The sequence below is a fragment of the Doryrhamphus excisus genome, linkage group LG10, assembly GCF_037039965.1.
Source record: "Doryrhamphus excisus strain RoL-2023G ecotype Guam linkage group LG10, RoL_Dexc_Guam_v1.1, whole genome shotgun sequence".
Classification (NCBI taxonomy): domain Eukaryota; kingdom Metazoa; phylum Chordata; class Actinopteri; order Syngnathiformes; family Syngnathidae; genus Doryrhamphus; species Doryrhamphus excisus.
This window is the reverse complement of record NC_136366.1, coordinates 10,642,430-10,666,836: the sequence shown is the minus strand read 5'-3', so window position 1 is coordinate 10,666,836 and position 24,407 is coordinate 10,642,430. Positions and strand designations below refer to the sequence as shown.

Sequence of the window (24,407 nt, the reverse complement as noted above, 5' to 3'; positions counted from 1 at the left end):
TGATGCTGTGAGGAGCAGGTGGGAGCAGTACACGCCTGGAGGAGGGGTGTCAACCTGGTGTGTTTGTGTCTGCACCGTGTGGGATACATGTACATGCTGGATGTATGGCATACACTCACTGATCCTGGATCAGCCGGGATGTCAAAGACTCCTCTGTGGTGGCTCAAGGATGCTTTGTGGGTGCTGGTGGGCGTACCTGTCAACATTGCGCATTTGGAAAATGAGGGAAAAGTGAAGAAATGAGTTAAAATATGGGAAACTAAGCAGGAAATGCAGGTGGTTCCTGTGAGGTTGGTTGTCAACACAGCAAACAATTCGGAAATATAAATGAAACAATTTAGAGTATCTGACAACCTAACCTTTTCTACATCTTCAACAAAATCTGGGGATTCTGATAATATTTTTTAAATATCAAAGCCAATTTGTGAACTTCGATATATTTAACACACGTGTTTTTGTGCGTGTAGAAAAACAATTTCAGGCAAACAATTTGGGGATTTGGACAATTGAAGCATAATGTGTCTGTGTTTTATGTGGTAATTAGTAATTAGTGTGTCACTTGTGAAGTAATACATACATATATGTATATATATCACACTAAGGAAAATACTCTGAATTATTTGGAGATATCTAAATATTGCCCATTACAACCTAAAGCTAAATAGCATATATGATGTATTATGGGTTTATAAACAAGGCAGCTGCAGCTGAACTGCTGTCCTCCTCAGGTACAAGCTGGTATTACAGCACGTTTTTTCTTACAAATTATACATCTTCCCCCCCACAAATATCTCAATTTTCTTATATCTTTGAAAAAAATCTCATAATTTATATTACATGTTGACTTTATTCTCATAACATTTTGACATTATTGCCATAATTTAGAAACATTTCCCCAATCAAATGGTATGTTTATTCTGGTCAGAAAAGCTGTGGGTTGCAATGGCCCTTTTGGACATTATTAATTATGCTTGGCTCTATACTTTTACGGTGAAAAGCCCCAATCTGACAAAAGGAAATCATAAATCATGTTTCTTTTGCAGTCTTTTTTTTAATGATTATTGAGTCCATAAGGTGCATCATGTACAAAATAAGTGTCAGGCTACACTTCAAAAAATATGACATGGTCACTGAGTGACCGGTCAGCATAAAGAAATTACACAGCTACATTGAAGACTTTTTGTTGTGCTTTAAAAGCAGCTTAGTGCGTCCAATCGTATTTCTACTGCATTCTTGCAGGTCACATTCACGTGGCCACAAACACAACTTACAGCAAATACTTCAACAAGTAAGTATCCTCGGCCTTGTTTGCATAGATTGTGGATTTCCTAGGATGAGCGTTTGCAAATACTGTCCATGTGAAATATGCTGATTTGGTATAGTAGCATCGGAAGACATCTTATAGAGAACGTTTAAAAAAACAACAGCTTTTTAAATATGATCACATTTGAAAGGATTACCAGACTAGAAAAGAAAGCTTCACTACACGAACTGATCATTATTATGTCACTTGATTTTTCACCGGAAATGTAATTAAATAGTAAAAACAAAATGATTTCTGATGATTTTCTTCTCAGGACTGATACATTTCTTATGTCTGCTTTTTTCAAATGTACGGTAGATTTAAGTATAATTTGTGCACGCCTGGAGGTGACATGGTGTCATGACATGATTACTACCACATGACTACTATCGGAGAAACAGAGTATAGAGGGGAGGGAGACACTTGCTGTGGCCCAGCAAGGTGTACTGTATTCGGGCACATGCGCCGAGCAGCCAGTGTGATGCCACGGTGTCTCTGGGAAATCTTTTGTACTTCAAATTGTACTTCAAATTGCACTTCAAACGGCGCAGCGCTGGTGTTTCAGGTGGCAGATACGATTTTTATTCCCCCTCAGGGGAAGTTACGACAGGCAGGAGAAAAAGGAGCACTTGATTCGCTCACCCGCTCAGTACAGGTGACCTTTGATCAGTTATCAGAGCTATTTTTATCGTTATGATGTTATAATTCCCCTCATAGCGGCCCCAGAATTATTGTGCACAACTATTTTAAAATCATAAATGAAAATGAATTTCTAAAATAAAAATCTTTAAAGAATTTTAAACAAATGATTGCATTTTGATCCGAAATATAATTGCACATCTGATGTAGTTACATATATAAACGTCTGGCACCTACAGAGAAATAAGAGGTAGAACTACAGAAATTATTATTTCTCTTATTATTAATAATAATAATAAAAATAATAATGACACATGAAGGTCCCTTGGAGACCACAAAAGCGGAGGTCTACATTTAAGAAGACATAATTAGCAACACAATAAATAAGGATTAAACGCAAAAAAGGATAAAATACAATTTGGAGTTTAAAAAAATGGGTTGATCGCCTTGTTTAGAGGGGAAGAAATATATATATATATATATATATATATATATATATATATATATATATATACACACACAAACAGCATGAGAGCTTTCTTAAAAGCATCCATACTATCTTATCCTAACCAGATCAATGCTAAATGATGATTATCTATTCATTTTAATCTATACCTGCATTATCAATATTAACAAATCATTTGAGGCTTCATCATCATCAGAACAATAAAAAAAAAAACAGTTCCAGCCATTGTGATTTGAAAGGAATACTTAAAAATACCTCTAAGGACATTTTTTTTATAAAATAAACATAAAAAATGACAATAATAAGTTGCTCTTCCATCTTTCACAGGTCAGTTTCGGAGGTTTTCTTCCAGAAGAAGCAGTTGTCCTCAGCGTCGCCGTCGATTCGGATCTGAGGGGAACCTTTGGTGTACGAACCTCTCTCAAGGCTGGAGGAGGAGGTTGGATTGGAGTGATTTTTAAAAATGGTAACATTCGGAGGTTGTTGGCTAGCGTCACTCACGTACTCTGCGACGGTGGACGACTCCAAGCAGCGCTTAGCACGGTGAATGGGCGTTAAGGAAAGTCTGCGATTCATCTCCTGCAGGGGGGGAAAAAAATCTGAATTTTGCAAGAAATTTTATATTCCGTCGGATAAAAATACTCGTTGCCAGATGTTTCTTTCAAGAAAAAAGTTGCAATATTACTCAAAAATAAAAAAGTGTCAATTTACACAAAGTCACAAACATTTGAAGAGTAAAGTCGTATTTTGTGGAGAAAAAAATCCCTGTTCTTAACATTTTGATCATTTTCATATGCAAACTGCTCAGTATAGAGGGCACAGAGATACTATATGCACTAAATGGGAATATGAAGGGGGGGTCCAGGGTGGAGGTAAAAAGGGGGAAGATGAAGCAGCCCAGAAGTGGCAAAGGTGGTACACGTCTAATACTCACTATTTAAAGATTTTCCAGCCAACATGGGCTCCTGCTCCATCATTTCCATAGAGATTTTTATAGTGGGGATATTTTCATGGTAGGGATAGTCGGACTGTGAGAGGAGGGAAGGGACAACATTAAAGACAAAAAAGGAGCACAACACAACCCCAAACGGACACAAGTTGTCGTTCTTTTCAACTCACAAAGTCGTTCTCCGAGTCGATGCTCCCCTTCTTCTTGTGCTTCTTCTTCTTCTCGTCTTCCTTCTTCTTTTTGTCCTTCTCTGGGATGACGTCGTCCAGGTAGCTGAGGTCGTGCTGGGAGAAGACGTAGTCCATAGCCTTACGGACGGCCACCAGAGCCAGAATCTGCAGACCGGGATACAAAATGGCGGGTTAGATGGCGAGCGAAGCGATCTGCAACGGTGCACTCACCATGACGGGGAAAACAATGGCGGCCACGGTGGACTTGAGCACCCACAGGAGAGCCAGACACACGCCCTGGATGAAGGTGAAGAGGTGGATGCGTCTCTGGGGGACGTGGCGCAGGTAGATGAGGTCCGGCTGGTGCTTGGCGGGCATCAGAAGGAGCTGCAGGCGATCCATGAACTACACAAACAGAACACAAACACCGCCTTTTCATGACATCACCAGCTAGAACTACAACTATAAAACATAGAAATGTCTTTTAATGACGTAATTATGTCTTTCCTAAACATGATACTACACACTATTCTGCATATGCAGGATTAATTCACTTCTAAAACAGCATTTTCAACGCTTACATGACAAAATATGCTTGCACTGTATATACTGTAGCATATTACCTTCTAAAATAGTATCTAAAAAGTCATAATTGTGTATTTTTAACTCATATGGTACAAAATATACGAGTACTGTATATACATCAGCTTTTTCTGTGAATTTCAAGCAAGACTGCTTGCTAGTTGACTAGCTAGCTTTCAAGCAAAAATTACCTTCTAAAACAATATCTAAAAGTCATAACTGTGTCATTTTTAACCCCTACACTACAAATATACTCGTACTGTATATACAGAAGCTTCCATTCGCATATTATTCCATGCTTTCCAAATCAGTGTGCTTGCTTTTATTCACAGTATTATCCAAATTAGCCTGCTCGCCAGTCAGCTAGCTAGCTAGCTAGCCCTACCTAGCTAGACAAATTACCATCTAAATCAGCCTTTGACGTCATAATAGTGTTATTTTAACCCCTATACTACACTAATACTGTATATGAAGCTCCTTTTATTCACATACTATTCCGTGATCTGCAAATTAGCATGTTAGCTAGCTGCAAAAAAAGTCACTGACCTGGACGCCATTGAGGGAGGCCACGCCCATGTAGAGGAAGACGCCATAGAGCACGGGCATGGGAATGAACTGGAACACATGGGAGGACGCGGGACAGTCAAAATGAATGCTTGGAGAAAAGCGGTGAAGATAAAACATTCATACTAGTAATATGCAAAGCACACGCGACATGGCCAATTATGCTGATACAACGCAAATAGATTGCAGTCTGGTGGTAAACACTAACGGTTTCAATATGGTCACCAAGCAGCTTTTCTCAGAACGTTCTGGATTTAGACTCTGGGCTTTAACGCTAAATCGGGCGGCAGAAGTAACTAAAGCGTCACTCAGTTCGTTTAAAACAGGAGTGTCCTTAAGTGCGGCCCACGGAACATTCTAATAATAGCATTTAACAAGAACATTTCATTAAAGAACAGCAAAAATGGAACGACGAAAGGAGGGGCAGCAGAAATATGAAAAAATAGCTGTGATTTTCAGAGAATAAAGTCAAAATATTAAAAGAAAAAATTAATTTTAGGAGACATCATTAACATAACATCATTTTAGTTGTGTAGAGATTAAATATTAAATAATTTATTTTGTTTTTGTTATTAAGTTGTTGTAATACTAAGGGGAAAAGTTTGGACACCCTTGGTATAAAATATTATTTTTCATGACTGTGGACTCACTTCAACATAAAGACGTAACGTTTTACAGAATGTCTGATTGATAATGTATTCCACAGATATCCACAAGGGGGAGTAGTGGCTCCAGTTATCGCCCCTCACAGCCTGACAGCCGAGTACTTGAGTACTTCTCACAATAATACAAATAATGAGGGCCTGGACAGTGGAACATCACATTACGTCCGCTCGACGAGTTCCTAATCGGATGAACGCTTTTTAAAAGAGGTGACAGCGCCATTGTCCTAAAAGGCCTTGACAGTAATCCATATTTCCTTGAAAGAAGAAGAAATGTTATTACCTTGAGGACAGGGGCCATTAACACGGAAAGTCCTGTGAGGATGAAAACGATGATGCCCGTCACTCTTTGTTCCCTGGAAAAGGCAAACGGAAAAAAAATCTTTGGATCAGATGATGAGGATATACAGGGTGGGGTTACAAAAGTAGGGTTACATATTAACAGTTAGTACATTTTACATTATGATTCAGTTTTCATCCGTTTTGCACAATTCTTCATAGAGTTCAATAGCTTATATCGACATCATCTGACTAATTATGCTTCAATTAGACTGGACAGCATAGCAATAAGACCTTTATTTGCATAAGTGGGAGGAGTCAGTGCAGAAGGTGCCCAGGGCCATGCCCCCAGGTACAAATTATGATTCATCAATTAAATTTATCAATGGCCTTCTCTAATGCACAGTCAAACGTAAACCCCCCCAACCCAAGAAGGGAAAAAAAACAAAAAAACAATCTGTCCCAGACCAGGAGAATCCTTCACCTGACGCCCAGGAATTTGGGCTGCTCTCCGGGTGCCGAGGTCTCTGTCTCCATCTTGAGGGAGTCGATGTGCGCGATGGAAATGACGGTGGCGGCCACGTACCACGGCAGACCCATGAAGGAGCACACCATCATAAGGACGGCCACCCAGAACAGGTCCAAGTGGTACCCCGCCCCTTTCTGTGGGGAAGGCAGCCAGTTGCAGATTACAATTACGGATCAGGACTTGGACGAAGATGAAGGACGGATTAGGAAGGGATATGACCTCACCATCTTTCATCTTCTTTTATCCCATTCCACATTTCCCAGCAGGCTTTGCGCCGTAAACTAACCTTGAGTTTGTGCTCCTTCCTGTTGACGATGACCGCCGTGATCTGCTGATCCATGAATATCAGAATGGTGACCAGCAGGGCGGGGAGGGCGGCGGCCAGGTACACCCACCACGGGTTTCCCCCAAAGGGACGAACAAACCAGCACCTGGTTGGACTGGTTGGCTGGAAAACAACAACATGACCATGAAGACCATGAAGACCATGAAGACACCTGAGTGGGGATTGTGGCTTAATTCCCACTGCTGATAACAAAGAATCACTCATGCGTTATTATGAGCTACACGGGAATGACTGCATACAAAGATGGCTCTGTGGCGGCACCCACAACGCCGTCTGTGTTCTCTTACAATCAGGATGTTATTTGATGCGGGTCGGCCTTGCCGTTCCCTCAGAAACCACCTGTATCGTCCACCCCACATTTTTTCAGATGGGGGGCATCCAGGTACAGTTGAATCAACTCAACTGAACAAACGAAGAGGAAGAAGCCTCGCTGTCCCCGATTCACAGATTTGGAATAATAAGGTGGTTTTGTACCTTGAATTCACTTGGCACTATGAGCTTGGGGGTGTCCACGCCCACCAGAGCGTCCACGCCACAGAAGAGGAGTATGGCCAAGATGATGGCAAAGTCACTAATGAGCTTCCTCACCTACAAAACAGATCCAGAAAGTTGGAAAGACCAAGAGGAAGTACTAGTCTGACAGAGACTACAATTTCAACCATGTTTTTTCCCACCAAGCCGTCCAATCCAGTTCAAATACCGAATCGACCCTTGGTGAAACTCGGCACCCGGTGTTTACAAAATGGTGCAATCTCGTCCAAGCTCACTTTGGTGGGGAAGAAGCGGCTGGTCTTGAACTTCTTGAGCGCCATGGAGCAGGTGTAGGTGCCGAAGAACAAGATGAAGGACATGAGGGTGATGTCAGGCACATAGCCGCACGCCTCGCCCACCAGGCTCCCCCCGTACTTCACACACTGCGGGCGACTCAGCGACGCCCAGGTGGCGTTCTCAGACTATGAGAAGAAAGGGGAAAAAAAAAACTCGTTAGCATCTGCGATGTTGTGCGACAAAGGAGCGGAGGGGAACGGCACATACCAGATCGGAACTGTTTGTCCAGGCAGCAGCAGCAAAGAGGTCCGAGGAGTTACCTTGAAAGAGAAACAATTATAAAAAAATGAGGTCAGTGATAGGAAAGAGTTAGCGTATCTACAAGCTAACGCCAGCTTGTGTCAAGTCTTATCGTCTTTGCAGATACTTTGGAATCTGGAAAGACCGAGTACAGTCCAGTAGCGTTCCCATCCAAGTCAATAAACAACTTTATCATGTTTGCTTTGGATATATATATATACACACATACATATATATATTTTTTAAGCTAAGAAACATTCTGAATTTTAGGAAAAAGTTACGAGAATAAAGTCGAAATATTTACCGGTATGAATAAATATTAGGAGTAACAGAACATTTTAGCAGTTGAAATACTCATTCATTCATTTTCTACCGCTTATCCTCACAAGGGTCGCGGTGGGAGCCTATCCCAGCTGTCTTCGGGAGAGAGGCGGGGTACACCCTGGACTGGTGGCCAGCCAATCACAGGGCACATATAGACAAACAACCATTCACACTCACATTCATACCTATGGACAATTGGGAGTGGCCAATTAACCTAGCATGTTTTTGGAATGTGGGAGGAAACCGGAGTACCCGGAGAAAACCCACGCATGCACGGGGAGAACATGCAAACTCCACACAGAGATGGCTGAGGTGGAATTGAACTCTGGTCTCCTAGCTGTGAGGCCTGCATGCTAACCACTCATACACCGTGCAGCCGAGTTGAAATATCTCACATAAAATAAAATGAAGCTGGAAAAAATACCAATTTATACCATACCATAATTTTTAGAAAATGAGATGGGAATAAAGTCATTATATGATGAGAAGAAGATGAATTTATATCTTCTGTGCTTCATTTCTTGTACAGTGGTTCTGGAATCCAGCCGGTCACATACCAGGCTCGCAGCGGCAGTCGTACTGCGTGATGAGGTCGCCGTCGTATTGCGAGTTGATGGGGTGGTGGTGCGCCAGCTTGATCATCTTCTTGAAGGCATCGTAGATGAAGATGAAGCTGATGAGCGCTGAGAAGCCCTCTTCGGTGAAGCGGGTGAAGTACTGCACCAGGAAGCTGGCGTCTGTCGCCACCAGGACCAAGCAGAAGGCGCCCGACCACAGGCCGATCCACAGCCGGAACTCCAGGTAGTCGAAGCCGTTGTCCCTGTGGGGAGAGTCAGGGGGGTTGGCTGTTGTTCATTGATGTCATCATTGCTTTATCGTTAGTTAAAGTTAAGTTAAAATAATCCACCAAAATCAAAATTGGTGCAAGGTTTACTCATGCACGGACACATGTTCACGCACAATACAGTACCTGTCATCAAATTTATTCATGATAACCACCACCTTGCATCACAGAAATAAAGTCTAAATATCCAGAAACTCAAAGCCATTGTTCAAATACAAGCACTCCTCCTGCCAACTATTAATTATAACCAATCAATAAAGCAACCACTCCACTTCCCATCTATTAATGATAACTGCCACCTTGAATCACAGACATAACCCCCTAAAAAGTCAAACTAATCCACAAAAACAAAATTGGTGCAAGGTTTACTCATGCACGGACACATGTATACCCAACATACCTATCATATAATTCAAATACAATCACTCCTCCTGCCAACTATTAATGATAACCACTACCTTGCACCACCTCCACAGAGATTAAAAAAAAAAAAGTTAAAATAATCCACCAAAATCAAAATTGGTGCAAGGTTTACTCATGCACGGACACATGTATACACGCAACATACCTATCATATAATTAAAAAACAATCACTCCTCCTGCCAATGATTAATGATACCCACCGCCTTGCACCACCTCCACAGAGATAAAAAAAAATTAAAATAATCCACCAAAATCAAAATTGGTGCAAGGTTTACTCATGCTCGGGCACATGTGCATGGAATATACCCATCATATAATTGAAATACGATCACTCCTCCTGCCAACTATTAATGATACCCACCGCCTTGCACCACCTCAACAGACATTGAAAAAAAAAAGTAAAAATAATCCACCAAAATCTAAATTGGTGCAAGGTTTACTCATGCAGGGACACATGTATGCCCAACATACCCATCATATAATTCAAATACGATCACTCCTCCTGCCAACTATTAATGATACCCATCGCCTTGCACCGCAGGTAAAAAAAAAGTTAAAATAATCCACCAAAATCCAAGCCAGTAAGATGGTTTCTGCACCACAGAAATGTAGAAAAAGATGAATAAATAATTTATTGACATTATTGACATTGATATGACATCAGTAAGTCGTCTTGTAGCTTCATTAGAGCTTGGAATGGAAACAGCATTCCTCACTTGGTGTGTAAAATGAAATTAATTATTAACCACATAAGAGAGCGGGCGCGGCCGTCGGTAACGTAAGAAGATGATGTTTGGCGAGAGGAATGAATGGGAGGGGGCGGAGCCAACTGTCAGGTCCGCGAGTTAAAGTCGGCTTTTTATCGCGCAAATGTCGTTTACCGTTTATTCTTTTCAAGAGCTGAGAGTCAGAGTGATGTGCGGGGGAGGGCAAACGAGATCGGCTACATCACAGCATATCATAGCAATTGGCACTGGGAATGTACGTAAAACAGGGATTGTGAAGACGATATCATCGATATTTAACCGTCTTGACTTGACACAAAGTTTTGCGTAGGTGACTAGACTAGCACTGCTGCTCCACCTGAGGCTCACGGAGCCTTTTTGTTTGCTTTCTACCGCTGGGACTGTGTGAGCTCCAAGTGGGAACAGGAGTGGAAGTGGTTGGGCTTCCCTGCAGTCATCTGGAACGCCAAAGCGGCAGCATGAATAATAAGGATGAGTCAGTTTGTGATGACATCATCGCCTCTCACGCCATTCGCACTAGGGAGCGCTCCATCCCAGATGCTTTTACTTTCCATGTGCCAAAGGATGATTACGTATTGAGATGCAGGTGCACCTACTCGGGTGGCCCTTGGGCTCATTTGTAGGAGTGTCATGAGACGATACGCAAGATTGGCTCTATGAGAACGTGACGGGATGAGGTCAATGAAAAAAATATCACAATATACTGCAATTTCTGACTTTTTAAATACCCTTATTAACATTATTAGAGCCCTGTAGACATTAAATAACACCCCTATAGTCATCTTGCCACTCCTGCTATCACATTGTACATCATGTCTACTCGTTTACACTCTTCTGCACTCTGTGTGTTTATGCTAGCGGCCCCGCCTCCACCCACCGAGACTGTACTTATGTCTGACAAAAGGGCTCACTCTGTTCAAGGATCTTGCGACATCTTGTGACACCCCTACCATTTGGAAATGGTGCTGTGTTTTTAAACTCACTTGCTAAAGTTGAAGAGGAGCCTCTCAAAGACCAGAACCGGGCCTGTGCTACTGAGGATGGTGAGGGGCTGCCCCGCCAGCAAGCAGAAGACCGCCCCGGTCAGGGCCGTGCCCAGGAAGCTCTCCAACACGCCCTACAAAAACACAGCAGGCACAAGAAAAATGACTTTATTACCTTTCTCAGCTGTGTGCTTTATTTTTACACACACGCTCGCACGCAAATCAACCTGCAGGGCCGGCCTATCAGGACAAGCCTGTTTCAGTTCCACCGACTGGATTTCGCTAAGTTCCAGTAGGAATATGAAACCAGTGTGCGTCCGTGTGGCCATTAGAGAGATCAAGCCAGGTCAAGATTTCCCCGCGCCTACAGCAGGTAGCGTACGTGTAGAGGTCAGTGGAAACACAGCCGTGACGAGGCAGCTACTGAGTAATCTGGATCTACGGTTATTTAAGTCCCGCTCAAATCCCTCATGCAGGCCGCTCTACGCTTCTCCACTGTGCAACCTCAGGCCTTCGTCGCTGTGAAAGCAGCATGGGTGCTAATCAGATGAAGACCTTTGTGTGTTGGGAACTTTGGAACCAGAAAGACTCTCAGGACGCATGGGAACACAACACTTGGTCAGGGAGGGGTTTGGGTCATATCACGTTCTTTTTGCTCAATAACAACCATTTTTTTCATTTATAAAAACACAATGAAAAGATTTTTACAATTATTTTCATTGTATGAAAAATTGCTGTTTTGTTTCCTCAAAAAAAGTTTTGTTTAAGTTTATAAAATTAACTAAAGCAAAAGTTACATTTTAACATTTTCCAGTTAATTTTTTTTACCAAATATTATTCTTAGTTCTTAAAATTAACTTTAAAAAAATCCATCTAAAAATATTGAAATGTGCTATATAGTTTTTTTTTTATTTAAGAAAAAAACAATAAAATTAATTTTATTTTACCTAAAAAAAATACTGGAATTGATCGCAAAACAATGCATCAAATGAAATTTAAACATGTAAAAAATGTAAATATTCAACAACAAAAATTCCTCAAAAATTTTTGTAAATGTAAATACAACAAAACAATACAGTAAATTTACATTTGGCCAATTATTTTAATTTTTTAAAAAGGTTGTAAATTTATTACAAAATATTTACATAATTAAAAAAGCCCTAACCAAATATTTCCTAAAAAAATTGTTTAATTTGTATGTGAAAAATACAAACAAAAAAATATAAATGTAAATCTGACCAATGAAAATGAAAAAGCTGATCTTTTAAAAAGCATTTGGGATGCCGTGTGACACAGTAACAGGGACCCACATCAGAGCCCAAACTGGATTTAAAACCTGCGTTCAGCATTTCCAGTCCCTCCTAATTAGGGTAAAGAACGCCTCCCTGCCGAGTCAGCACCGACAGCCGACCTGCTTCAAGGTCAGCATGTTGTCTGTGTTTGGTCTTTGCCCGGCCCCCCAAGACAGAGCCCATGTTTCTTCCCACCCTTTCCCTCACCTGCATGTTGTCCGTGGCGTCGCCCAGCAGGCCGCCAAAGGTGATGGCGTTGGTGACGGTGCCTAGATAGATGAACAAGATGGCGGACAGCGACTGGATGTGTAGCGCGTCGTAGAAGTCGCTGGCAAAGAACGGCAGCTTGCGTTTGACGTCCAGGATGAGACCGCCGCAGAACCTTCCAGACACGAACACTGACACTTACACACACACTCGTGCGACACAAAAGCACTTTTTTTTATACCTTCTGGTGCACTGGAGCTCCTCGCCGATCTGGTGACCTCCTCCCCCAGGGTGACCCGCATCATGGGGGGCGTCGCCGTTCATCTGCGGGGCCTCCAAGCCGGCATATTGGTTCTTTCTGGGGACAAAATAAAAAACAGGCTTGCATCCCTACCTCTAACACACAAACATCAATTATTTTCATTATAGATTTCAATTTTGTAAAAATATTTTATTATATATTATTTAGGAGCGGCACGGTCGTCTAGTGGTTAGCGCGCAGACCTCACAGCTAGGAGACCAGGGTTAAATTCCACCCTCGGCCATCTCTGTGTGGAGTTCTCCCCGTGCATGTGTGGATTTTCTCCGGGTACTCCGGTTTCCTCCCACATTCCAAAAACATGCTAGGTTAATTAGCCACTCCAAATTGTCCATAGGTATGAATGTGAGTGTGAATGGTTGTTTGTCTATATGTGCCCTGTGATTGGCTGGCCACCAGTCCAGGGTGGACCCCGCCTCTCGCCCAAAGACAGCTGGGATAGGCTCCAGCACCCCCCGCGACCCTCGTGAGGAAAAGCGGTAGAAAATGAATGAATGAATATATTATTTATTATATACTTATTATATATATATATTTATTATTATTATAACTATATAATTATTTTTGTTAATATTCTATTTTTACAAACATTTTATTATATTATTTATTATATTATATATATTTATTATTATTATAAAAATATAATTATTATTTTTATTAATTAGAAGTAGTCTTAATATTATTAGTCCATAAATTTTTTGTAATAATTTATGGTATGTAAATAAATTAAACTTTCAGTTTTCATCCCTGGTTTAGTTTGGAAATACACGGGACTGGATGACTGGATGGAAAAGCTCCTTGGTGCCAACAGATGCTAACGACATGAGGCATGGATGTCAAGAGTGATCTCAGCCATGGGAAGGACGTACATTTTGGTTATCATACACTAAATCTGAGGTTGGAATGGTATTCTTTGAGTGTATGAAGTGACAATTCTTACCAGAAAAACTCTAATGAGTATCTAGTTAGCTAAATGTACATCATTGGACCACAGCTACCTGTATGTTGTAACTCAAATGTTTAAGACAGCATTTTTGACCTCTTATCCGAGGAAGGCAGCGACTTGGGCGGCTCTATCCTGATGTCAGGGTCCCACTCGCCGGGCGGCAGGACGATAACCTCGTCCAGGAACTCCTCGATACCGGCCAGCAGGTCCTGCCTGTGCTTGGCTTTGTAGGCGATATCGTGGAACACCTGCACATGGAGCGACAGTTGCCATTCTACGTCACTGACGAGCAAACCTTCCCTCTGGGATGATGTATGCAAACAGTTCATCAGTCAGCGTGTCACCGTGGGGGCCTGTCACTGATGACTCAAGTGTTTGATGAAGCATGGGGAGGGGGTAAAGTTTAACTGGAGGAAATCCTGGAAAAAAAACGCTTCCTACGCTGCGGTGTTGACATACAGCGAGCATTCTGGGAAAAGCAGAGGCCTGTGGGAACTTGACGGCCAGGTGCTCTGTTAACATTCCTGACGCCACATTTTCCATTCAGGACTCTGTTTCACACTACAGTGACTCCTATTCCCCAATTCCCAATAAAATAGGACTTTTAGCAAGAAAAAGTTGATATTTTGTGGTAGTATTGCCAGGAAAAATCAGCGTTTTGGTAGCATAAAGTTGAAATATCAAAGAAGACTTTTTTTAAAAACCAAACCACAAATTAAGTTGTTATTTTGGGGGGAAAAAATAAAGTTATGTTACAAGAATAATGGGAATAAAGCCAGAATGATGACAAGAAATTTAACAACAACAAACTTGAAATGGTTGGCAATTCTTAAAAAAAAAAAAAAAAGCAAAAAATCAGAAAAAATCAACTGTAAATTTATGAGAATAAAATTGTATTAAATTATGAAATGTATAAAATTATCAAACAATTAATTAATAAATTATATAATAATTAATAAAATAAATTCTAAAGAATTTTATTGTCTTTCTTCCAAGAATACTTTGGTAATATGCTAATATGGAATAGGAAGTCATTTCCCCCCTGAAAAAATGGAGGATAAAAGGATAAAACCGACCTCATCAGACATGAGGGTGGCGATGGCTCTTCCAATCTCATGGTAGGACTTTGCTTTCCCTTTAGGACCCAGCAACACAAAGAGGAATCTGCAAAAGAGGGTGTGCTGAGGACACTTGCGCCACTGCTTTCGTATCAATGATACTTCCTGCGTCTTACCTGGTGGGCACCGGGACCTCGGTGAGCGCTCCCAGCATGACGGCATGCTGCAGGCGAACAAACGCCACAAAGGGGGTCTCCAGGAAGTCCACCTCGCCGACCAGGACGTTGGACGCCTCGGCATCGCGGGGCAGCTTCTTCATGAACTTGTTCTTGAGCTGAACGTGTTAGAGCGATGCTGGTAAGAATTATTGTTCTCTTCATCGAGCCTTTTCTAATATTCCATTCTACAAAATAAGTCATAATTAGTATGTATGATTCATGCTGATATTGCATTGATATTCAAGGGTGCAAAATCAGGCCTCGCTACACTTCTTAACATGCAGCCCCAACCTCACATGTGTTATTTTCTAGCATGATGCTGCTGTTAGAATGTGAGTGCAGTGTTAGCACTAGCTAACCCTAACCCTAACCCTAACCCTAACCCTAACCCTAACCCTAACCCTAACCCTAGCATCCATACAGTAGCTATCTATGCTAACGGTTCCGTGGCCTCCCATCCCATTCCTTAGCATTCAATTCCTTGTTGTATGCGATAGAGTGAGAGTGCATATTTACATTTCTGTATGTTGGAGATGGGTGTGGCCAAACAAAGCTCATTAGCATAAAAGCTGCAGACACACAAGACGTGTCTAAAGTGTCGAAATTGCGGCATCAATGCTTGACTTTATAAAATGAAAACACGATTGCGTCCTAACAAATGACATGCCGAGATTCATCCCAATCACACGACAAGATAAGCAAGCACGGAGAAGATAAGCCAAGACCTTGACTGGCAAATGTTACAAACAATGATGTTCAGTTAGCCTGGAGGTCTTATCTACGACACGAGGCTCTGGCTACAACACGTCACGCGGGTGGGTGACCTCGCTGGGATGGATGGGATGGATGAAAGAAGCCCACATTACCTGATCCTTCTCCGGTTTGTCAGAGAAGTCGCCCAGGCTGTTGGAGGTGAGGTTCCGGTGGGCCGTGGTGGGACTACCTGCAGGGAGGCAAGTCCACTTCATTTGCATGTGACACCAACCCTAAAGCCCACAGAGGTGAGCAAAAACTCCAACCAACACAATTGGAAGACTTTTTGAGAATGGAGAGAATCCAAGCGTAGATAAGAGAATAAAGGCAAAAGGGGACGATGAGGATTAAAAAAGGCCTTCAAGTCAAGCTTTTCATGTCGTTAGAAGGGAACGTTGACCAAATGTTGGCTTATTACGCTAAAATCACTTGTGGATGAATGAGCGGAGATTCTAAAGTCTTACTGAAAGACTTCCCAGAAAATGTCATGACTCCGCAAACCTAATCCCATTGGATATGTTTTTATGGAGGACGAAAGACGAGAAGGTGGTGGTTTCCTGTGTTGCTTTTGGTATTGGGGGGGGGTGCGGGGGGACCACACTTTAGGAGTGGTTGTCTTATACTGTCCGCCTGCACAAACCCTAACACATCATCCTCATCACCGTCCAACCCAACGGCGCCATATTTTGGGGAGATTGATAAGTGGTGACCTCACTTACAGAGGTATCCCATGCTGGAGCTCCTCAGGACCTCACAGGGGTCTTCTGGGGGGTCTTGTGGGGATATGCAAGGCACCGGGTGCTCAGTGAGGTTTCGTGCTATGACGCCCGCCCAAAGAGAGAAGCAGGAAGAAGGAAGGAAGGATGGAAGGAAGGAAGCATGAAAGAAGGAAGTTAGTGGAAAGAAGAAGCAGGGAAAATAAAGGCGACTTTGTGTGAAGAAGGTTTTGGGAATACCATTCTCCTGGCTGGAGAAGAGCCTGCTCGCACTGGAGACGCTCTTCCCGATGTCAGCCAGCGAGCGTAGGTTGGACTTCTTCGTCTGGTGGCGATGTTTGCGTAGCAGCGTGTACATGACCTTCTCCTTCAGCTCCGCCTTCAGCTGGCCGCTCTCGATCTGGCTGTCCGTCACCATCTCTGCGAGAGGGAATCATTAACAACCACGGGATAGCCAGCCGCCAGAGAGAAGTCAGTCTGGCCGTACCGACGACCTGCGGCAGCGTGGAGGCCTCCAGGTCTAGCATGATGGTGCCCTGCTCGATGCAGGTCTTCAGTTCCATCAGGCTGTGCAGGGACAGCGTGGCCACGTGGGGTTTGCTCCAGCGTTCGCCGCCCTTCTCCACCTTCTCTTCAAACTTGATCCACCTGGGAGCACAAACAGGAAAGGCTCAGGGCCCAACGGGCATCTCCAAAATAAAAGCATGCAATGAGTGCCTTGAGGGGTCAGTCGTGAGCTGGAGACTACCCCGGTGGACTACACCTTAGGCTGCTTGGCAGTAATTCTCGGGATGATACACGAATACGGTATGGTTGTCCCTGGTTTTATTGGTAAGGGTTTAAGTTGGGTTTCGTGTTAATACATGGAATATTTTCATCGTTTATTACTTTCTATACACAGGTTTTTTAACATTAGTAGAGTCCTGTAGACAGGAAATAACACCCCTATAGTCACTTTTACACTCCTATTATTCTTTGTTTACATTACATTGCGTAGGCTACAGGATCAGGATCACTGCAGGGACATAACAGATGCCGTCGCTAGCTAACTAAGCAAACTAGCGAACTAAGCAAAGTAGCTAACTAAGCAAACTAATTAGCCTCTCTAAGTGACTTATTCTAAACGTTAGAAAAGTGTTTTGGTGTAAGGAAGCAGTACAGAGAAGCCAGCAATGTACCACTTCCACACAAAATGAGAGGATAACCTCTTTTTCCACCCACTGGATCTCAGCCATGGCACTTGTTTGGCCTGAAAATTAATTTTTCCAAGTTCATCATCACCATGATTCCACAGTCTCTTCCGGGGTCAGGGTCCAGGTAATACAGAGGACAAGGATACTTTATAATGTAATCCTGCCGTCGCTAACAGAGCAAACTAGCTAACTAAGCAAACTAATTAGCTTCTCTAAGTGATTTATTCTAAACGTTAGAAAAGTGTTTTGGCGTGGGGAAGCAGTACAGAGAAGCCAACAATGTACCACTTCCACACAAAATGAGAGGAGAACCTTTTTTTTCCACCCACTGGATCTCAGCCATGGCACTTGTTTGGCCTGAAAATGTATTTTTCCAAGTTCATCATCACCATGATTCCACAGTCTCTTCCGGGGTCAGGGTCCAGGTAATACAGAGGACAAGGATGCTTTATAATGTAATCCTGCCTCGGATGTCAGCGCCAACAATGGAGCCATTCTCCTGAGGCTGAAGGGATGGGGTTTCCTTGGGGGGGTGGGATCGGGTGTCACTCCTGGCAGTGGACCGCACGCCATCTTACGAGGAGACCTCGCTGAGCTTGTGATCCTTGCCCACCCAGGTGGTGTCGGGAAACACAATGAGTATGTTTCATGGTTATCGCTCAGTCACTTGACTTTTAGGACTTCCTGAGTGGACCATGTGGGAGTTTCTGCCCCTTCCTGGTCCCACACAGCAGGTCCTGTTCGGATGCATCTGATAAGAACAGAGCGGTAGTGCACCCGCCAGCTGCTGGAATTTATGGAGGGCTTGTCTACACGCACACCCTGGCCCTGGTGCTCGCTGCCAAACATACACTTTGGGGGAGAGGCGGGGGGGGGGGGTTACCTGGCCGTCTCCTTCCACTCCATCTCCTGCCCGTCAACCGACAGCAGCTCGTCCAGCTCGGTGAAGAGCTGAGGAGGAGGGGGGCCGTCATCTTCCTCGCCGAGGATGAACCTGATCCTCTCGGCCGGGGAAACTGGAGGACAGAAGAACATTCAGGAAACACGCAGGACCAAGCCGGTTACGCAATACCTCCATTCATATCTTCTTTGGAATCACATCACCCCCCCCAAACCCCTCCTTCGCTTCCTGGTTTCACTTCCGGAAGATTCCATCCATGTTTGGTGCTCCACATGTCTGAAGGTCACATTTCATCAACAATTCCATTCTAACTACTACGTCGCCTGGCATTGCTCGTCACGACGCTACGCTACGTTGCCGTGTGGAGATGCAAACCCCCACGGCCACGCCCACCCCCAGTGATATAGGGACTGTATGAATGCCGAGAAGTCGCACTCTGTTTGCTGTTGTTCTATGGAACAACCCTCTTCCTGTCCATTTGGAGGCCACAGACGAGGAAAACAGACGGGCACACATCTACTGTATCCAGGGAGGCCGGCTAAACGGAAAAGCTTAAAAAGCAGTATGATGACAGGCATGTTTACACTCTTATGTAAGCCATCGCTAGGACATTAGCATAGCATTGGCTAAGACATTCGTATTCAAGTCCTTTTTTACAGATTGAGACAACTACAGCTGCTACTAATTTGATGTTTCTGGCTCAGTGTTGACTTCCTGGCAAAAGGCGGTGCAGTCCAACACGAGACGAGCCTGTCAGACCGCCGGATGACTAACTGCCTTCATCATGTGATTCTTTTTCTTTGTGCAACCCCCCCTCCTCCCCAGTCACACTTCTCCCTGCCTCATTGATGAAACAACTTTCTTCCCATCCGACGGCACAGCCAGGATGAGCCGGACTCTACCTGGAATGTTGTGCAATAGGCGGAGTCCCGAAAGGCCCTCACTGAGCTTTTAATCCTGACCTACGGCACCTGAGCTTCTTTTAGCAGCGCTGCGGTTAAAAATGGTAGCACTTTGACCTGCTGTGCCTGGCATAGAAGCCAGCCTGTCACAACGATCAACGACAGGAGTACCTTTGTATCCATGGACAAAAAAAGTCTAAGACTTTTAAGAAGGGATTTGTGCAAAAGCATAAGAAAACATTGGTGGGACTTGATGGAAGGCAAAACAGCACAAAGCCCTGATGACACAATCTTGATCTCCGATGCAAAAGTTGGCGATTGTGTGATGCAAGACTGGTATTGGTTATGGTGGCCTAGCTAAAGTTGTGCTGGCTAAGCATGCGGCGATTATCCACCAGCCCTTAGGACAGCCAATGAGATTAGCTTCATGTATCGCAGCATCAGGTTCCCTGAAGTCAAGACACGCTGAGGTTACACTCCTCATCAAAATGTTCAGAGCATTTGGCAAGATCCACGGTCTGGAACCCATCCTTTAGTAAACGCAACCTTTCAACGTCTCCACATAGCCGCCTGCCGTTTGACACCCCTGCACCATGTCAGAAACGTTGGAAGCCATCAGCCCGTCCGTCAATGGAGAGGAAAACATTCTTCCACCTTTCAATGTCCCATCTTTGCTGCTCTCCTGCTAATTCCAAACCTTGAAGGAGACCAGGTCTTTGAAGACTTTGAAGCTTTTTTTTTTATTGTGGCTTATTGGAGCTATTTTTCCCGATATGGGACTTATCGGTATGATGTCATTATCGTGCACCCCTACTAAAGACTGTAGGCTACTGTAACTCCCTCCAACCAAAACAACAGTTAGCATGAGAGTTCTATTTAATCACAGAACCAACAGAGCATGTTGCTGTCAGTAGCATTTTCAGTTAAGATGAACACTTCCTGTTTCTCTAGCAAACTTCCTGCCATGGAGATGCCATCTCGGCCGGTAACCACGGCAACACACAACTGCAGAACATTTGATGCTGCGTCCCGTCATGTACCCAAAAAAAAAAACAAAACATCATCGCCGTCGTCGTCCAACTCACTCAAGGGTTTGAGGATGCTGGTGGTGGTCTCATCCACGCTCTCGCCGTCCAACTTGTAGTCCTCGGCACCGTGCTCGGGGCGCTCACGCCTCTCCTTGTGGCTGGACTTGCGTCTGTGGCGTCTCCTACGGTGGTAGCTCTTGGGCACATGAACGCCAATGTAGACCGTGTGGTGACCTTCAAACAGACGCACACCCCGGGGTCAGACTTCGCTTATAGCAAAACAAAAAAAGACAATCCTAAATCATTTTCAATGGAAATAGGTCCATTCATAAAATACATCAAAATATTTGAAAAGTAGAGGAAAATTCTAAATATTTTTTTGCTTTGGAAAGACTAAATATTAACATATGACTGCTAATGATAATGATAACGATACAGACAGATAGATAGATACAAGAAGCAGGGAAAGTATATGGCACAAATATGGAATACATCCTCAAAAATAACAACGGCTGTCATTTCTTCATTTCTTCCGTGCGACCGATCCAGGAAATGCCCCAACGTCTCCAGGAAGTCATCAGAAACTCAGATAAAGAGAAGCAAACCCAAAGAAACCCTCGTCGGTGCAGACAAATGCTCAGAGTTTCCGTAAACAATGCGTCTTTTTGTGTCGTCGTGCTTTGTTGTTGTGGTTGAACACCTGAGCGGTTTTGGCAAGCGGCGTGGGCGTACAAATTCCTTACGCTTGTTTGCTTGTCATTGTTCTATTTTACACAGCAACAAGATGTTTTAGTTGCGTAAGGACAGTAAACGCTAACAAAGCTGCCATGGTAGGTTTGTCCACAAGGAGGCGCTGAGATGCCAAATTGGTGTCAGAAGTGGGATCCCATGAGTGATGGTCAACTGAGGGGCGTCAGAAACTACCCAACTGGGAATATTCTTTCAGCAACCTCCGCCAACCTGACGAGACGAGACGACTGACTCCCCTAAGCGGTGTCCAAAGTGCGGTTCGGGGGCCATTTTCAGCACACCGGTTCATTTTCAAAACCCACCTCTTTGAATCTGTTTTTAATGTCTAACTTTTTATACCTGACTGCTGTGCCCCGCTTTTACTCTTGTTTTAGCTGAGTATTAACGAATTAATGTTGTATTTTAATGTATCTTTTACTCTGTTTACTTGCTTTTATTCAACTCCATTCTTCGTCTTTAAGTATTTTGAAAAGCGCTATACAAGAAAATTTATTATTATTATTATTATTTTGTCTTGGGCTTTGGCCCTGCCTGGTTTTCACATTTTGTCATATTGCTGGAGCCTATCCCAGCTGTCTTCGGGCGAGAGGCGGGGTCCACCCTGGACTGGTGGCCAGCCAATCACAGGGCACATATAGACAAACAACCATTCACACTCACATTCATACCTATGGACAATTTGGAGTTGCCAATTAACCTAGCATGTTTTTGGAATGTGGGAGGAAACCGGAGTACCCGGAGAAAACCCACGCATGCACGGGGAGAACATGCAAACTCCACACAGAGATGGCCGAGGGTGGAAATGAACCCTGGTCTCCTAGCTGCGAGGTCTGCGCGCTAACCACTCATTTTGTCATATTATGTCACTAATTGTTATAAAGTGAGATGACATAAATTAAATTGGCATGGAACCTTTGTGGTCGTAATGAACATTGAAAGGGTTTTATTGCTGTTATCAGCATCAGTTAACTTCTTTTTACACTTGCACAACAACAACAGCTAAAATTGTCATAAAATCAGACAAACGAGGCACCTTTTAAAGTCATATGCGCTTATGTTCTTACCTTCCACTTCCTCTTCATCGCAGATGTGCTTGACAAAGGACGCCCCTCGGTCCAGGACCGCCTCGTCCTCCATTCTAGAAAGCAGAAGAAGAAGTCATTTCCCAGTTTAATTCACTTTTACTTCCACTTTTATTAGCATGTTTGTGCTTTTAAGCATGGAAAAACATTTTTAGTCATCTCTAGTCAACATAATGATTCATGTAGGGAATATCCTCACTGGGGTCATGGGTATGCTGGAGCCTACCCCAGCTGTTTTTGGGTGAGAGGCGGGGCATGCCCTGATAATAACCTTTGTTGCAGCGCTTGTGTAAAGATGGTGATGGTGATGTCGGTCATCATGCATCCTCTGCTACGAGAAGCTTCTAGCGCCGCATTAAGGGGGACCGTGAATGCCAGCTCGGCCGTGAGATAAGTGGGGGGGGGGGTGCGGGTCATGTGACACCCCCATGGGGCTTGAGAGAAAGTGTGGGCTCCTTGAAAGAAAGAGGAGGCTCAGGTTGCAGCCTCGTGGCCCGTGAAGACCAAAGTTCACGCGCTGGACTCTTCTTAAAACTTCCTCTCACACACACACACACACACACACACACACAAACACACACACACGATATGCTTTCTGCATGAAGACATATTGCAGATAAGATGGTACGGCCCGACTAAATCTTCTTTTATCTTATCTTGCGTCTTAATGAAAGTGAGCCGCACCATGACCTCCTCATCAAGCTGCCTCTGCGTGAGGAAGACGAGGAGGAGGGGCATCGGACAGACACCCCTCCCCCTCACAATGATTTATGATATGGTTATATATGTTGATTTACTGAACAATATCATAACAATAACATAACACTTCTATGGTATGGTGCCTTAGAATGTTCACATGTGACTTGTGGAATTGCCTGTCCATTTAATAAAGACATTGTTGACCCTGGAACGGATGATTTCACTTCCTTTGGGAGGGAAAAATGGCTGTTTGCGCGTTTTGCTATTTTTTGGGGTCCTTGGGGCAACTTTAAGGCATCATTTGATAGCTTAACTTCTTTTTACACTTGTATGATAGTTAACAACACGTTAAAACACTGACTGGACTTACAGCTTCTAGTGCGGCCGCAGTTTGACACTGGAACAGACTATTTCCATTTCCTGAGTCTTCCTGCTGTGTTCAGGAACACTTAGGACACATGGACAGTAGGAGGGGATATAAGGGCAAGGGGGCGTGGTTATAAGTGGGGGTTCCACCTGTTCTCAAAAAAAAAAGATTCTGAGGAAGAGGGGGTGTCGGGTGGGCACGTGCACCTCCAGGAACGTGCGCGCACACTTCTCATTTCCGCATTGGAGGCCGCCTGCGTCGTGACGCACGAGGTGTGGGGGTATTTAGGTGGCTGGCGTGACCCAAGAAGAGGCGGGGTACCCCCATGGCAGGAAGTTCCACGTGCAAGGGCTCCCTTTTTATTCCCCTCCCTCCAACATGGACGCGCCACGAGCGTGCGCGCTCCCGACCCGAGTTGACTGATCTGCGCCTTAATGGACGCTGACAGCTCGAAGGAAAACCGATTAGCGGCACCGCTTTGGAGGCATGTAAACATTGCTAACGTGCTAACATGCTAAAGTCCACACTGACTGCTACTTGCGCGTGAAGGTGGACGGGTAGGTCATCTAAGAGGACAATTACGCGCCAAACACCTGAAGATTTGCCGAACTTTGCCATTTCATGCTAAAGTTTGTCACTCGAGTACAACAAAGAGCAAACTTACTTGGTCTTCTCTGACGTCATAGTCCACAAAACAAGTCTTCTCCTACTTCTTGTTGTTTAGGGACCGGGGTCGACGACCTCAAGCAGCCGGACTGACGTGTAGTTCCGATCCGGTTTGGACTGTCTCTACAAGCGGCAGGGTCTCGTCCTTGTGATGTCCAGGTGTGGTCCAGGTGGTGTCATCCTCCGGGACAAAAACTCTTCACTCTGCTGCGTGGACGCGGGGTGTCTTCTTCCCATATTTCAAGTGTCATCCCGCCTCCTGCGTGACGTCACTGGGAGGGGGCGTGGCCAACCGGTCTCTCCCACACCTTTACGCGCTCGCTTAGCTTTGCTAGCATAATCGGTGTTTGGTAGAAGCAGGTTGAATGTCTTAAAGGGGGAAACTGGGGGAACTTTCATAGCAGAAACCCTTCTAAAGACAAAAAGTCTAGCG

The 24,407-nt window shown here is 44.0% G+C and overlaps 1 protein-coding gene across 7 annotated transcripts; it reads right to left on the bottom strand.

Moving 5' to 3' along the window:
* Positions 1-917: 917 nt before the first annotated feature.
* On the bottom strand, positions 918-24,222 carry LOC131104140 (electrogenic sodium bicarbonate cotransporter 1-like). 7 transcript variants are annotated; one of them, XM_078794067.1, is made up of 27 exons: positions 23,973-24,221; positions 22,225-22,298; positions 20,468-20,644; positions 18,463-18,595; positions 16,874-17,034; positions 16,627-16,806; positions 16,390-16,488; positions 15,784-15,860; positions 14,876-15,033; positions 14,718-14,805; positions 13,735-13,889; positions 12,618-12,734; positions 12,377-12,551; positions 10,878-11,011; positions 8,439-8,701; positions 7,525-7,577; positions 7,257-7,442; positions 6,964-7,077; positions 6,430-6,591; positions 6,099-6,277; positions 5,619-5,691; positions 4,656-4,724; positions 3,759-3,932; positions 3,528-3,692; positions 3,343-3,436; positions 2,910-2,987; positions 919-2,835 (listed from the first exon to the last, which is right to left on the bottom strand). In XM_078794067.1, the coding sequence occupies exons 1-26, from the start codon at positions 23,990-23,992 to the stop codon at positions 2,944-2,946; spliced, it is 3,324 nt and encodes a 1,107-aa protein (XP_078650193.1). In that variant the 5' UTR covers positions 23,993-24,221; the 3' UTR covers positions 919-2,835; positions 2,910-2,943. The 7 variants fall into 7 exon arrangements, with proteins under 7 accessions (XP_078650194.1, XP_078650193.1, XP_057907045.2 ...); XM_058051062.2 differs by having other exon boundaries at positions 920-2,835; positions 2,914-2,987; XM_078794068.1 differs by lacking the exon at positions 3,343-3,436 and having other exon boundaries at positions 918-2,835; positions 23,973-24,222.
* Between the last annotated feature and the right edge of the window lie 185 nt (positions 24,223-24,407).

What these genes read in the sequence shown, in the direction of transcription:
- LOC131104140 (XM_058051036.2), bottom strand. Translation starts at nt 23,992, where the DNA reads ATGACGTCAGAGAAGACCAA. An exon ending in CAGCATCCTCAAACCCTTGA is followed by an intron (nt 18,596 to 20,467) that starts GTGAGTTGGACG and finishes TCTGTCCTCCAG; the next exon opens with TTTCCCCGGCCGAGAGGATC. An exon ending in CCTCCCTCAATGGCGTCCAG is followed by an intron (nt 3,933 to 4,655) that starts GTCAGTGACTTT and finishes CTGTTTGTGTAG; the next exon opens with TTCATGGATCGCCTGCAGCT.